Source organism: Mercenaria mercenaria, chromosome 3 (genome assembly GCF_021730395.1).
Source record: "Mercenaria mercenaria strain notata chromosome 3, MADL_Memer_1, whole genome shotgun sequence".
Taxonomy (NCBI): domain Eukaryota; kingdom Metazoa; phylum Mollusca; class Bivalvia; order Venerida; family Veneridae; genus Mercenaria; species Mercenaria mercenaria.
This window is the reverse complement of record NC_069363.1, coordinates 45,580,432-45,597,726: the sequence shown is the minus strand read 5'-3', so window position 1 is coordinate 45,597,726 and position 17,295 is coordinate 45,580,432. Positions and strand designations below refer to the sequence as shown.

At 34.4% G+C, this 17,295-nt stretch overlaps 1 protein-coding gene across 1 annotated transcript; it reads left to right on the top strand.

Annotated features, from left to right (window-relative positions):
- Positions 1-1,172: 1,172 nt before the first annotated feature.
- Positions 1,173-13,086, top strand: LOC128555591 (cell death abnormality protein 1-like). The gene is made up of 5 exons (XM_053538341.1): positions 1,173-1,281; positions 5,207-6,079; positions 6,670-6,772; positions 6,960-7,060; positions 8,755-13,086. Exons 1-5 carry the CDS (start codon positions 1,227-1,229, stop codon positions 9,552-9,554), a joined length of 1,932 nt encoding a protein of 643 aa, XP_053394316.1. The 5' UTR covers positions 1,173-1,226; the 3' UTR covers positions 9,555-13,086.
- Positions 13,087-17,295: the final 4,209 nt, after the last annotated feature.

Genomic DNA, 17,295 nt, shown 5'->3' with positions numbered 1-17,295 from the left:
GGAAAAAGACATTTCAAAGGTTTATACCATGGCCGTTGAACAGTCTAAAGATGTTATTTGAGGAAGCGACTTAATCATTAGCAATTAAGAAACACGCACGGGATGAAATTCTTTGATGTTTAATGAAATTGAGATAATGACCGGATGATATATATACATGTATTAAACACGTTTCCCTCGAACATACAATTACTGGCATTTTTATAAATTTAATAATTCATAACTACCAGGAATTGTGAGTTTGTATTACATGTATAAAACACTTGTTTTTAATCTCAACTGGAGATTTCGGAGTAATAAATTGAGAAGTTATATCCTGAACCTTCATGAAGTGTGTATTTTTAAACAAAACCATGCCATGAAGACACATAATAGAAACACGACGTCCTTTCCCAAATATGTATCGATATCTATAAAATGCTTCATAAAAAGTGAAAACCGAGCATATTCTTTTCTTTAAACTTTTTAAAGGGTGTGTAGTAAATTCGTTTTTGTTACCCTATTTAACCGAAAAGTGTCGAATGAATTTTGTTGCACGTCTTGCATTGTTATTGTCAAACCTGTTTAGAATACATGAATGCCATCAAATGCAATTTGGCATGTAGACCGTAAGCTAGATATCACATTTAAAATGTGTGCCAAGTTTGGATAATGCTATTTCGGATAAAATCAAGCTGTTGAATATCTTAATTTTCGTTTTTACGTTTCGTAACTAATATTGATTGAACGTTTTCATTTTCTGATGAAAAAGATCTATAAGCTACTTTAGTCAAAATCATGAATTTATTTAAGTGACCAGTACATGTAAACTGTATAATAAAGTGGATGGGGACAGTGAAAATATCTGCCTTTTCAAAATTGAGTGATTTCAAAATATATATGTTTTATAGACAAAGAATCTAGTTTGTCCGGAAATTATAATATTTGTACTGATTTTTCTAAAACTGATATGCGTTCTTGTTTAAATGTTTAAATTTCAGCGGCAGTTGCCTACTCATTTGAAAATGAAGCCTATGTTGAAAATAGGAACTAACTTTTTACACACCCTTTATGTATAATTGTCCTACGACAGCAACCGACAAATAAAAAGGAAATTAAAACTTTAGAAATGAATATTGCTCATATATATATATATGTCATCAGTTTACATCAAAGTTCAATGATGTATCTGCTTTTATCTATTTGTGAAACAATGTTCGGTGATCGCCTGTGTTAAGAGAAAAATTATGGCATGTATATGTTTCGTTTTGCTTATGGGTTTGGTTTCCATTCTGTATACAGGTAATGTTTCATTTGTCTGGAATGCTTTTTAATTTGGTATTCGTTTTGATATATTAAGAACCAGTGTATTTGAAATTTACCATACAAAAATGGGAAATGTTATGAAAGCGTTTGAAAATAATTTGAAAATACAAGACATTTATTAATAGGCAAACAGTATGTACGATAATTCAAGTATAGAATAAACTGAATTTAAAGTGCTTAAATCGCATTTCAATTAAACAAACATTTTATATATTGGCTGTTCCATTGGAATACTTATAAGTGAACAACATTTGAACTTTTCGTTTTTACATTTTCTTTAGATAAATAGATGTTTAATTTTCTATTCTATAACTAATACGTGATTTAATGTTGTTATCCAATTTCAGCATGGATCTAATATGAGATCCACAGTTAACAGGAAATGACAACGTCATCATGGTTTGCGTTTAAACGAACGAGTTAAAGTCTACGATCAGTTTGAATCAAATATAACATTATATATTACACAAATATAAGATCTCTCCAGTTACTGTGTTTATTAAAATGTTAAACTAAGTTTTAGCTAATTTATAGACAATAGGTCAATTCAAGCGATTTCGATCATTTTCATCTTAAAGTCTTTTTCACAAATAATGACAACTGCACATTAGTTATAATAACGATAAATAGGCATACACTAGTAGTTCAAATATTATAATCCGCTTTCGTTAAACCTGGTTAAGAAATGGTCATAATTCTACAGTACATGTGTGTATTAAGCATTTGCATTTTTGAAATCTAATCATGTTGGATTTGACCTCACTTGACCTGGAAAAAATACCCAGTGGAACGTTTCAACGGTAACAAATAAGCCGAATGTAGTTTAGACTGCATTAGCTGACATTTGTTGTATATAAATCACAAAAAAACACTTTAATATATTCTTTTTATTCTGACACATTTTCAGTTAAGATATATGTATATGCAAATATTATATTTGCCATGCATCCTGAGTCAAACCGCAAAGCCATTAATTAAAAACAAAACACTTCCGAAATAGAAAATGAAACTCTTAAAACCTTAAAACATTTTAATACCGCAGAAAGGCCTCTTGAGAGATACTCTGAAACGAACATAACTATCTGGAATCTGGACGAATAATACAGGGAAGATTATTAATTGAATGAACAATTGTGCAATAGAAACTGATACCGAAACAATCTTTGCCCGGAAATAAATACTAGAGATATTAATCATTCAGTAGAAAAGATAATTAAAGATGATGGGAATGAACAAACTTGTTTATGCATTTTTTGTGAGATTTTTTCCAAATTAAGATTTCTGCCAGTACAGCGAAAAACACAATATAGTGTATTTCAATAAACATCAATGAACTGAGAGTAGCAAAATATTGACGTCAAAAAGTAAATGCTTGGGACGTCAAAGTTTGACAGTGTCACTGATGCCGCTTTTGCCATAGAACGGTTCATTTAATAGTCAATTAATAATCGTATAGATCTAGCTGAATAGATTATGCATCGCGGCTGATTTCTATTAGACATTTGCGAATTAAGTCTACATGGACTGTGGACACGTAAGACGATCGATTTTTCAAGGGGACCGTCTCAACATGATTTAATTAATTTATGTGCGGTAGGAAAACATTCCTATAATGATGGTAGAGTCTGGCTTATTACGCCATCGCACAGGAATATTTTTGGATTTATCTGTCCGTCCGTCTATTCGTCAGAGAAATATTTTGTTACACAAATCGCAAAAAGTATTTGATCTAGCGTCATAACACTTTCCTGAAATGGTTTTCAGTGTTATAAGTTGCGCATCTGAGACAGAAAAGATGACTAGTCTGATCGCAATGCATCCGTTGTCGTCGTCCGACATGAACAAAATCTAAACTGGGTCAGCTGGGATCAAAATGAAGGTCAGCAGGTAAAACATTGTCAAAACTGTAGGAAATATCTTGCGTCTCCATCCCTTTGTTGCTACTATACGCCCGAAGGGACGTATTTTGTTAATAGCCCCGGTGTCCATTTGGCCGTCTGTCTGTCTGTCTGTCCATTAGCAATTTCGTGTCCGCTCTGTAATTCTTGAACTCCTTGAAGGATTTCGAACAAACTTGACACAAATGTTCACCACATCAAGACAACGTGCAGAACGCCTGTTTCGGATGGCTCGCTTTAAGGTCAAGGTCACACTTAGGGATCAAGGTCACATGGCTTTGTTTCGCGTCCGCTCTGTTACTCTTCAACTGCTTGAAGGACTTTAAAGAAACTTGGCATAAATGTTCACAGAGCGCATATTTCAGATGGCTCGTTTCAAGGTCACGATTACACTCAGGGGTCAAAGATCACATAACTTTGTGTGTATATTGCTTTGCATTGCGGAGCACTTGATATTATGTGGCACTAGAGTGTTAAGATTTTTTTCTATGCTTAAGGTTACTTACCTACCTATTGACTTCATATGACCAAGTTTCAGACTTTACCAATATTTTATTAAAGTTATAACTATTCAGTCTCTAGCTTTTTTTGTTTGGATTAGTAACCTTCTTTTAGACCCAATTTCAAAGTTAACCTATATTTGACCCGGTTTCCAAAGATTAAGAAACTAATTCCTGTAGAATGTTAACTGTTTTTTTTCTATGATATATAACCTCGTGGCCCAATTTTTAATCCCAAATAATGCAGTTTCAAGCTAAATTTTATAATGTCAAATATTCTAATCAGGTATCATTAAGATTGAATATTATATTATGACCTGTAGTGTGTTAACAATGTCTTTTAACTTCGCCTTGTGACGTTAAATTTTGACCCTAGATAATCCAGTTTTTTTACTTGCTATAGATTTATAAAAGATAAATGAATTAAAAGACAAATATTCTGCCCCGATCTATCAAAGATCCAAAAGAAAAAACAATATAGGAAACAAGGCGATCGTTAACACCGATGGATCTCTCCGAAATTACTGTACCTTAAAAGGCTTTTCAATCACTGGGGGTAAGTAAAGAGAAATATGGTCAGCAAGAGTTGTGGTACCCCTCTCACCGGTCTCTTTGAATATGTAAGTATGAAGTTTTCAAAAAAGGGAGATAATTAAAAAATGGGACCACCTAGATTTATGGTTCCTTGTCACTACACTCCTTCTCACTGACTTCAATCAATTTGTAAAGTATGAAATCTATCTTGCATAGTATTCGAGTTACGCCCCAGAGAATCTTTTTAAAAAGGGAGATTATTAAAAAATGGGACCAACTAGAGTTATGGCTCCTTGTCACTACACTTACAAATCCAAACTTAAATCACCTACCGCACAGTGATGATATAATAACCCAACCTTATTGCCGTTAAAGGCCGTTTTTCCTACCGCGCATATAATATAGTCAAATTATGTTGAGATGACCCCCTTGAAAAATCAATCGTCCTGGGTGTTCACACTCCACTTCGTCTTAATTCGCAAATGTCTATTATTTCGTTCTGGCATGTAGAGCGCCAACAACCCAGAGCGACAAACTAGCGCTGCAGTATGATTAAATACCGTAATTTTCATATCGGTACGTCTTTTGTCTTTTTTTTTTGTTTTTTTGTTTTTCTTTTTTTTTGTCGTTCCAGCGCGTTTAAAGTTACTATTTTTGGTTGTGAAATGTTTATAAATTGGTATTGAAAATGTATTAGCTTTCAGAAGTTAGGTTTCATCGTCTACACTGTTGATCCCGAAAGGCGAAGTGGTTCACATGGCTAATCTACTAAGATTATGATTATGTGACTTGCTACTGATTAGGCAACCCGCATATTAATAACAAGAATGTTACCGAAAGTTGGAAACCAGGAAATAACATAAAAGAATAAAGAAAAAACATTTTAACTTGATAAATTAAGAATTGTATTTTAGCTGAAAAAGTGACGGTGTTCGTACCCGTCCCCAATTTCATGATTTTTCTATTCAGATGCATGTCCGGAAGCTTGCAGAGTATGTACGTCTGATGGAGTATGCAGAGAATGTGAATATGGCTGGTTCGGAAAACAATGTGACCAAAAGTGTCTTGCATCCGCTAAAATTTGTTCTTTCTGTAAATTCAATGTGTTGGTTAAAGAATCAGTATGTTTAAGATGCCCAAAAGGTCAATATTCTACGGAAGGAAAATGTTGGGACTGCTTTACATTTTGTGATTCGTGCATCGACTACATGATGTGCACAGAATGTAAAATAGGTTACTATGGATCAGACTGTTTTCACCCGTGTCCTAACAACTGTGTAGGATGTTTATCAAAGGAGTCTTGTATGTCTTGCAAGGAAGGCTGGTTCGGAAAAGATTGTCAGTGTAGTCAAAACTGTGTACAGGTAGGAGAAATAAACGATTGGTGTAGCATAAGCGGAACGTGTTTAAACGGGTGTGTTGCGGGAAAACACGGTGATCAATGTACCAGCGACTGTCCGAACATAGGCACTTGCTTACAATGTAATCAGTTTAATGGTCAGTGTTTGAAATGTTCTAATGAATTGTATGGAAGACTTTGTGATAAAATATGTGGACATTGCCAGTCGGACAGTAAAGGAGTAGTGGTATGTGACATTGACACTGGAAATTGTCCATACGCTTGTGCCAATGGTTACTATGGTAGTAATTGTAACCAGGAATGCAGCGGCAACTGTCTTGACTCAATTTTAAACACAAACTTGAGTACATGCGACAAGAAATCGGGACTCTGTAATTTTGGTTGTGTGCCAGGTCGGTTCGGAGGCATTTGTGAATATAACTGTAGTGATGCTTGCCGAAGAGACAGTTGTGACAGCAAAACGGCACAATGCCTTTCTAGATGTAAGTAAAATATTTAAAAAAAACTTACCTTCTAAATGTAGTAGTTTAAATCTCATATGAAACCTTAATCCAAACAGAGAAAGTACTTGTTGCGTCTTTGCTTTATTTATGGCATTTAATGCAAATCAAATAACGTTCTTTTAACTCAGTAATTTAGATTCTTCGAAGGAAGGGAAGGAAGAGGAAGTATTAGTTGCGTCTGTGCTGTACGAGTCTTTAAAATTTAAAATCAAAACAACTGACGTTTGTTATTAAAGCTGTGGAGCAGCCAGGCTTTTGTTACCAATATGTATGTAAGGAAATTACCTGTCGGTATAACGGGTTTTTTTTGCAATGTTCTTTAACATTTGAACATAGTGGAGATAATGGGCTTGTTCCAACCAGCGCGTTCCTAAATGTGTTTGTGTTGTCATTTCTTGGCTATTCGTTTTAATCTCATCTCTGTATTTATTGGACCTTTGTCCTTGTTTTAGCAATAACTGTCTATAGCATGTCATATTCTGATACATATTACTAGCAAACAAAGCAATATTTGATGATATATAAACTGCTGCGAATACACACAATCAAAAACATTTATCTCATTTCAGCAGATCAAAATGAACCTTCAAATAATTTGTTTACGACTGTGGGATGCCTAATTGGAAGTTTCATAATACTTTTTAGCGCAGTTACGATATGGTTAATAAAAAGGTAAACACACTTTTATTTATACAAAAGTAAATATATCAGACATGTAAGCGATGGTAAATATAATCCTTTAACGTTATATACTTCTAATATTACGTTTTAAACAAATAGTTGACATTGTATTTGAAATATGGAAAACAGTACAAAGAAATTTTTACACAGTATTAGTTAAATATTTAATTATTTCCAGAAGAGTATGCAGTGGCAAATGTTTTAGTAGCAAATGTAATTCTGAGGTGTCGTTCCCAGTGACAACCGCACCTTTTTTCGACGGGGATAGTGAGGAATTAGGTAAGACGTTTTTGTGTTAAAAGTCGAAAATCAATACTTATTAAAGGCATTAATGTTTGCATGTTGGTCGGGCTAAAATAGCGCTTTACAATTATTGTCAGATATGTAAAGTTGTTATGATATAAAGTTGCCATGGAAATGGTCACACATTTAGGTTTTACACCGATGCCGCATACAACATGCGATGAAGACAGTAATGGACAATCCATTTGGTCTACTGTTGTAGTTTGCAACTGTCGTATATTATCACTTATCAGTTATTTTAGAAAACTGATAAATAATTCTTCTTTGTCACAAATTTTGGATTTTGCATTCTTAATACAATAATTTTCAGCAAACAAGTGTATTGTTCTAACGTAGAATTTTTACTGACTTATTTTAAGTATATTGTAAAACAAGCTCAACATGCACTGACACAGTACATTGCAATTTGATGCACACAAGATTGCATAATTATGTTGACTGTATGTATATAGATTGTATGTATACAGTTTAGTAACAAAAAACAAAGTCCCATAACTATATGGAAAATTTATCTAAAAGAACATAACATGCACCATGCACAACTAGGGTTGACACTGATTACTTGTGTGAAGTTTCATTAAATTGTGTGCAAGGGTTCGGAAGATTAGGCGCACACAAGACTGCATATGCAGACTGTATGTACATAGTATGTTAACAAGAAACAAAGTCCCATAACTCTGCAATTTTTGTCGTTGAAAGAACCTAACATGCCCCATGCACAACTACTGTTGTTACTGACCACTTGTGTGAAGTTTCATTAAATTGCGTCAAGGGGATGAGGAGAGTTGGTGCGCACAAGATTGTGTCTATGTATATAGTTTAGTAACAAAAAACAAAGTCCCGTAACTCTGCAAATTTTTTTCTGAAAGAACCTAACATGCCCCATGCACAACTACTGTTGTTACTGATCACTCGTGTGAAGTTTCATTAAATTGTGTCAAGTGGATGAGGAGAGATCGTGCGCACAAGACTGTGTCTATGTATATAGTATAGTAACAGAAAACAAAGTCCCATAACTCTGCAAGTTTTTTTTCTGAAAGAATCTAACATGCCCCATGCACAACTACTGATGTTACTGATCACTTGTGTGAAGTTTCATTAAATTGTGTCAGGTGGATGAGGAGAGATCGTGCGCACAAGATTGTGTCTATATATATAGTATAGTAACAAAAAACAAAGTCCCATAACTCTGCAAGTTTTTTTTCTGAAAGAACCTAACATGCCCCATGCATAACTACTGTTGTCACTGATCACTTGTGTGAAGTTTCATTAAATTCTGTCAAGGGGATGAGGAGAGATGGTGCGCACAAGACTGTGTCTACGGACAGACAGACAGACGGACGGACAGACAGACAGACAACCTGAAACCAGTATACCCCCCTTACAACTTTGTTGTCGGGGGGTACAATAACTCACATTGCTCACTCTCAACACCTCATTCCTGCCTGATTGAATACATCGCCATGAGACTACGAGGGAAGAGAAGTAAGCTCACCCTTTCATTCTGGGTATCAAGTATAATTAAACTACTAGTTTCCACGTCTTTGGCATGTCAAGTCCTGGGATTGAATCGACGACCTCCTATATTCGACGCGGGCGATTTACCACTTTGTTACCGATATGGTTTCAATTTGATCTATCACATGTTGAACACTATCATCTATCTTCAGGTAACACAGTAGAAATTTATCACCATATTATTGATACTGATCATGCACACCAAACTGGATCCGGTTCAAGCAGCAATTATTATGATGAAGTTCAAAGTGATCATCAAGGCGACAGTAGTAGCAATGTAGCCACAGTAACAAACAGTGTCCATTTAACAAACCTTAGAAGTGTCCTAACTTCTGAAACTGGTGTACATGATAGAAATGGTACTTTTGTGACCGACTATGATATTCCTATAACCAGATCTGAGACATTTAGGAGGCATCAGTGTGATAATTACGGTAGTCCTCTGGCAGATCAGCATAATGATCTCTCACATGTTTTAGAGAAACAAACCTTGTCAAAGACCAAACAATGCAAAACCATACAAGGCATATCGCTGTTGAATACGCACTGTCATTGCTTCCCCGTCAAAAGAAATACATCCCGCAATACCACACATCTGCAAACTGAAGAATGTGTAGTACATGATTCACACAATATCCTTGAAAATGCAGATGGCAATTACTCAAATGCTAGTACAGGATGTTGCCTTATAGATAAAACTTTCCAAACAGAAAATACTTGTATTTCAAGAATCTGTATGAGCGTGTCTGAAAACTGTGCTAGTACATGTCATTCCGTTCGGAATAACCCTACCCACAAGGCTTGTTCCAACATTTTGTGTAAGACAACAATGTTTTCAGACACTATAGTTAATAGTCTGAACAAAAAGCACGAAGACAGTACAGAAATGCAAGTGGAAAATGAGCACTTCAAAGATGAGAGAGACGCTGTTTATATACATCCAGTCCACTGATGGAATCATTAATTAGGTTCAAGCGTAAAAGACAAGACTCTGAACGTGATCACAAAATGAGTTATAATTGATATTTTAAAGCATGTAATAAAATTTAAAAATTTTACCTGGTTCAAGTAGAAAAGAAACAAGAAATATCACATATGGTTGTAGCATTTTTAATAACGAAACCTTTACAGGTCAGAACCTTAAATTGCTGTCTTTTCTATGTAACTGAACTGTCGATGAAAGTGTAACTAGTTTGACCTGGAATTTTAAGGTACAGCACGAGATTCCAATTAAAAACAGTTATTGTTGAAATCTGTCTCACAATATGTACATATATATATAATATATGCATGAAAAAAAGAAATATAACACATGGTTGTAGCATTTTTCATAACGAAACCTAGATCAGAACTTTAAATTGCTGTCTTTTTACGTAACTCAACTGTCGATGAAAGTGTAACTAGTTTGACCTGGTACAACACAAGATTTGAATTAAAAACAGTTATTGTTGAAATGTATCTCACAATAAGTGCATGTATGTATAGTATATGCATGGAAAAAAAGAAAACTTCACAATGTTTTCGCAGGAAATGATTCATTTATTCACTATTGAGCTCTAACAATCCAGGGAAACAAACACATTTATTTTCTTATCATACTTTACTCATGGATGGAGGAAATAGCTTGCTTTGCGATTAGCTATAAGAAATTTTATCAACACTTGCAGATATGTCTTTTCACTGAAGAATATGCAGCTCCGTTTGTTAAATGACATCAAAAGATGTGGCCTCTTTTGCAACAGTTAAAAAAATGGATACTGCAATAAATTTTAAAACGCAAATATTTTTTCATGGAACTGTGTAGATATCTCCGTGAGCATAAGGCCTTAGATTGTTATCTATCAAAAACAAAATGGTATACCTCTTTCAATAACATGTAAACATATAAACTGATTATTTAAAATTCATTGTCAACCACAGCAATGCTGATTTATCAAACACTGCAGTAGTTAATTGATTTTTTTTTCACTTCATTGATGTGCGTCTGTTTGCATCACTTGACAACGATTATCATTCGTTGTCAATTAATAGACTTACAACAAGAAAGTTTAAACCAAGCGTAAATTCTAAAACAATATGTAATATTGTTGTAACCGAATCTTCAAATACAGTTCGTCTTTACTATCCACAATGGTTGCTGTCATATCTTACAAACTATCTTTCAAACTGCAGTATTTAGTAGTAACATACATTTTCCCAAATCCTTGATTTTAACTAAGTCAAAATATTTGTATGATATGATATGTAAAGAAGTTTACTGGACTTTTTTTTTCTCGAGAAAATGCAGGTTCGATTTTTGTAAATGTCAAAAATGGTCTTTTTAAAAAATGTAATTGACGGTTTTATGTGTTGTTGGATTCATGTTATTCATATTATAAATGAGGGGCTCCGTCGCTCAAGTTCACCAAACTAAAGCACACATTCTGTTATGTATTTATTGAAACTTAGCTTTCATCGACACATTGTAGTCACAGTCAATAGTGTATTAACATCTCATCAAATGTACAGCATAAAATATCTTTGTATAAAAACTATCAAAGATAAAATTGTCATACTGAAAAGAAGTGTAAGTGTCGTTTCTAAAATACCTGCCATGTGAATGTCATACTCTAATGGTGGAACAACACCCCAGATGCCCCGCTGTGCATTATTTCAGACACAGACGGCATCGCTGCAGGGTAGATCATTGACCTTCCGCAAGCCAGTCGGATGAGGACTGTTCGATAATTTATTGACTTACTTTATACTGGTTAAATGTAAAACACTACTGGAATGGTGTATGTAAATGTTATATTCGTCACTGTACCCAATGTTTAAATATAAATTAATCTAATTCATTTTCTAGTACCATAAGCTCTTCTTCTTATAAATGCATTTCAACTGACGTTTTATTCAATGTACGTTAGAACATGTACTGAATGTTTGAAACAGTATGTTGGATAAACACATCAGTAATGTTCACAAAGAAGGAACAGTCATAGATTTGATATAAATTATTATTCACAGCAACTACTAATTTGTCATAACAATTAACTCTCAAGGGCATACTCTACAGGACTTCTCTTTTATATCTATTGACATAGTAACGAATCCTTGGAAAAAAAAGTTTCTAAAAGAGATTTCCTGGATGTATCACTTGGATACTGTGTCTCCCCAAGGAAAGAAGTCTACATTCTGTATACATGTCTTTTATAATTATCTGTTGTTGTATGCTACATTTTTTGTAGTAAATTAATTTTGCGTCTGTTTCATAATTAGTTTTTACGCTAAGCTATTTGTTAAACTTTGACGTCATCGTCATTAACGTCGTTTGACGTTAACGCCGTTTGACTTATGATTGATCATGTTTAATTTGTACCGTGAAGAAGGCTAATGTAACCGAAACGTTGGTTATAGATAAAAGTGACTTGTTATAGTTTATATTTATACTTTGGGATCATGGAGTCTACTCAGTGTTCATAGGTAATAGAGTTCCGCTTAAGCCGGTGATAGTGGCGTGAGGAATATTGTACTTTCCACTACCTCTCATAAACAGACTCAGTTAAACCGAATCTGCTATAATTTTGCTTGATTGCATTCTATGCTTCCAACTGATCGTCTTTCAGATTTCATTATTTACTATTTTTAATACCTGTATATTTAAACGTTAAAAGTAAAACGTCCTTTGAAAACGTCTGTAAATTTTCAGAAAAAAAGTTCAAACAAGAACGATATTGTACACTTCTAGCCTTTTATTAACAATAAAATGGCACGAATTGGAGATATAACTTGACATTTTTGTTTGATTTAAGCATAACAATCAGGTTTGCTAGTAAAGATCGCTGATCGCAGTCTTTACATTATCTCAAGTTTGGTTTGTAATAAGATTTATAAAGATCGGGATTTCAATAACATGGTTACAGTTTTCTTTGCTCTTTCTTTCACTTCAACAACAAAGCGACTGTTGGAATAGCGAACGTTCTATGTTGCATCACCATACACGCTTTTGATAGGCAACTTCGGTTTTCGCATGAAGACGTGACGTTCGTAAATAATCTTGACGTTGTGATCCCTGGAATGCTTCGAAATTGTGAGCCATATGATTCTTAGGAATTGTTACGGATCAGCAATGCTTATCTTCAAGGAAACGTTTTTGGATTGGAAATATTAAAGAGTACGTTTTCTGTTGTTATTTTTGCTCAGTCATAACCCATAAGTTGTTTGTATTTGACTGTTTTAACACAGGCCATTATATACAGAATGTGCATTAAAATGCAATCATTTTTTCTTATATTGTGAATATTTCCATTATCTTTCCTAATGTAGATATATTTTATCAATACAAATTATCTCTAGTTAAAAGTCTTAACTTAAAATCCCCAGGCTATGCTGTATCATAGTTTATTCACTTTGTATTGATTACTGTGTTTATTACATTTTAGACTAAACGTTTTCTACAATTTTAAATCTTCTATATAATATATCCAGATTCTTAATTCTGCAATCATGTCGGAGTACTTATAAAATTACTATTAAAGCGATTAACCCACATATTGTTATTTGTGACTGTTAAAAATAATTTATCACCGAAAGGGGTTTGATATATTTACATGTTTCTAGTGTCTAGAATTACAGGAATATTCGAGTTTTCGCAGTTTTACTACACTTTTATAAACCGTTGCAACGATTTACTTTTGTAAACATTGATAAATATAGAATAACATGGGCAGCAAACATGATCTGCGCATGCGCATATTTTGCTTCCGTCGCTGGTAATCAGTAGAGTGCACATGAAACAGATGCCAGTTTTTGGAATTTTCGCAAGCTGGCCAGAGATCGCCTTCCTTCGATTCAGTACAATCTACTAAACAAAGAGATCTGAAAGAAATAAAACATACAGTTATCATGTATTTGTATGCTTTCTTCAAATCCATTCGAAATAATGCCATTTATAAGACTCTGTAGTCCATACGTAGCTAAAAGTTAAAGCTAAACCTAGGTTCGCCAAAATATGGTCCAATTTTCCAAATTATAACCATATTTGGCCCGCTGGAAAAAAGTTAGGGGAAAAGCAGGAGTCCAACAATGCACAGTGCCTTGCACACAAACCTCTCCAGTACTTACTCAGCATAACAAAATTATCTGTCAACCGATTACTTTTTTCAGTACTCCTTGCTGAATTAGGCCTCTGTTGTTTTGACATTTGCACATACAGCCAGCAATCAACTTTCGCAGTTTCGCATGTGACCAACTTCATGACACTAATTCCGTTTATATCACCCGAATGCTTGTCAGAAGTTTTTTAAAATGTCCATTCTACAGCATCAAAGCACAAAATCCGCATTCAAAATCATTTTGAAGGAAGACAGGGCCTTCAGTTTTGACACTTACCTTTATTTTAGTCTTAGTCTGGAAACAACCAACTGCTACCACAGGTAGCCGGTAAACAGTAACACAATGGCTGCCCTTGCGCACAGTAAGGATTCTTGGTAAAGAAACTTGGTATTTAATGGCGAATTTTCTAATATGCGGTCTTGCATACAATGTAAATCATCGTTTGGGTATTTTCAACAGCTTATAGACAAACTGCCAGGGAATGTGACCATACAAGGATTTAAAGGTAAATACATGTTTTTCAAAGTACTTTGAGAATGGATCGGGTGAAATAAACAATTTGTACGTATGTTATCAAGGCAGAAATGCCGTCAGGACAGTGGCCATAGCTTTATCAGATCAAAAGGTTCCAGCGTTGTTTGAGCGGTGTATTTTACGCGGAACAGGTGGAGAAATATGGCCGATTGTATAAATTTCCGGTCTTGTAAATATGATTTAAATTTCTACCCGTTATATAACGAACTGAATGAAAACGATGGGTGCACCTGGAGAGCAAATGTCTCTATTTCTTAGCACATTTATCCATTTAGCTGAGATTTGTGCCGTTTATTCAAACACTTCTATACAGTCAAAAATGAAAATAAACGGACTAGCAAGTATTGAGTAAAAGATTAAAATACCTTTAAATCCATGTATAATAGGTCGTGTCACATTCCCTGACAGCTTGTCTTTAAGCCTAATGATGTTTAACATCGTATGCAAGACATAAATTAGAAAATTAGCCGTTAGATACCCGATTTCTTACTGCGCGCTAGGACTGCCATTGTGTTACTGTTTGTCAGCTAGGTGTGTGCTCTATTGATTATCAGGACAATGATGTTATTTTACGTGGTGTTTGAAAAGTGCTCGTTGAAAACCCTTATCTGTTGTGGAATTTCGTTCAAGTAGAACATTTTAAATGGATAACTTAGGATGATAGGGTTTATCATTCTGGGAAGTCTGGATAATAGAGCATGTTCCGTTGCACGCAGTGAATGACATTAGTAATGTACAGACGGGGAAATTTGGTTTGATAGTTCATTTTTAATGGGCGATGTACCCCTAAATTTCCTTGTCTTTAATTGCCTGTTGCATTCAAGGAAAAATTTGTATCATATGCAGGGATATCCACTACTTTCCGTGGAGAGGAACAAAATACTTTAATGTTTAAAATACTCTTTATTTCATCTTCTAAAAAATAACAGTTACAACAGGAAATGTGTAACATGATTTTAACAATACGGAACATAAAGGCTGGTCCAGACGAACCAAATAAGGCGTCCAACACCAATAATCTCACAGGTGTTAAATGTTTGAAATAATACAACATTCTTATACGGCTGGAATTTCATCTAGCTGAATATACATGAAATGCAAAGTCTTTTCCAATTTTAAATTAGATCTTTTATGTCAATACAGAAAATATCTTAACTTAAAAATATAGTACTTAATATTTTAAACGAAAGACTGTTAATATTGAAAACACGAAGATATCCTGTATCATGATATAAACACGATTCAGCCCTTTACTACTGTGGTTTCAAAACCTCATTTAAGATTTAGAATTCTTTCATGTGAGGAAGCCATCTAACTGGCTTATGAAACGTCATAAGTGTTACACAGATTCCCGCCCGTGATGAAACAATGCCCGTAGCGGCACCTTCGAATGTAGACTTATGACCTATAATCGTATTGATGAGCTCCTCAAAAATTGGGAAGAAACTCAATTTGTACATTTGCAAATAAAAGAAAAAATGTATCTGAATTCTTGTTCTACATTTTCTCGTCTGTAGCAGCCTTTACATCGCCAATTAAAAATTTAATATTTTTGTTTCTTCAGGTTTACATTTTTTTTCTCTAATTTATGGCAGGTTCAATTGGTTTGTATAATTGCATAACTGACAGGTTTAATTCTACGAGCCATGCAAAAGTAGTCCCTTTTCGATAAAAACAACCACTCTTCAGAGTTTATTTAAGTCATTTGGTACAAAAGTTTCATGAAATAGAAAAAACAATGAGAAGCAACACAAATAAGAATATGTAAACGTAAACTGGTTCTGTTTAAAAAGCCATGTTGGCTTTTCATTGATGATATCATCCCCGGGAAGAGTTTATCTTGTGTGTTACTCATCAGTACTAATAAATGCCCTATCTGTAACCACTTTGTTTGGCATTCTGAAATGAAAGCCGCCATCAATTTTTATATGTTTCTTATTTGAATAATCTCTCTTATTTTATGCCTAAAGACCCTTTAATCTAATTTCGTCTTTGATGACAGCGGAATTATTTTTGTAACATTCTGTCAATAAAACTAACAAGAAAATACATCTAGCCTAAATGTACCAGTGGGAGTGTTAGGGGTTCATATTTCGTCTTGATTTATTAACTTCCATGTCACTTTTATAACTGAAATTGCTCCGCTATATTAAGTTACGTTATTGAAATGGTTCGCATGCACTACATGTGTTCTTTGTGCAGGTGGAAATAAATGACAAACAATTTGCCTGGTATACACTGTGTCTGTACTGATACTCGCATTACAACTTGAGTATTGTTATACAATGTTTCAGATATGATCCGGAAACCGGATACTGTATTACAGTATTATCAACAAACATGTTAGTGACAATCATTGTTCTCCTGTAGTAAAACCATGTCTTGTGAAGAAAATAAATATATATCTCTGTTAATTTGCTATGCACTTGATATTCTTGGATATAAACAAATAAATATATCAGCTAGATCAAAATGCTTGGATTCCATATTGGAGAGATTTTCTGCTGATCTTGAAAGGAATGGCTTGCCAATGACAGTTTTAAGTGTTGGCAGCTTTGGTGAAGGTGTCAATACATCTAGGAGTGATATGGACCAGATGCTAGTTTTTAATGATGTAATATGTCTAGACGAGGCAAGTGTCGATAGACATTTAACTCTACTCCAATCTGATTACACTGATACAGCTCCTGGGTACACAAAAGTAGTTTTGATAAACATGCATACAGCCAATCCGATTTCGATGTTTCTATTCGGTAATCCAAGCATGTACATTTCTCAGTTAGGGTACCATTACATGTCCAGTGAAGAAACAAGGAAAAGAAATTATGCAGTAAGAGATTATTTGCCAAGAACATGGTATGATGGTTTGGACACCAAATACAGTATGTCAGAAAATGGTCCTGCTGTAACAAATTGTATAAAATGGTCGGCATATGACTGTGAAATAGACGCTGTATTTTCAGTATACTACTATGGAGGTGAATACTTACGTAAGTGGACAATCAGAGATAGACTGTGTGGTTGGCCTTCAAGCGAGAATGTAAAGGAAATTTCGGAAATGGAAG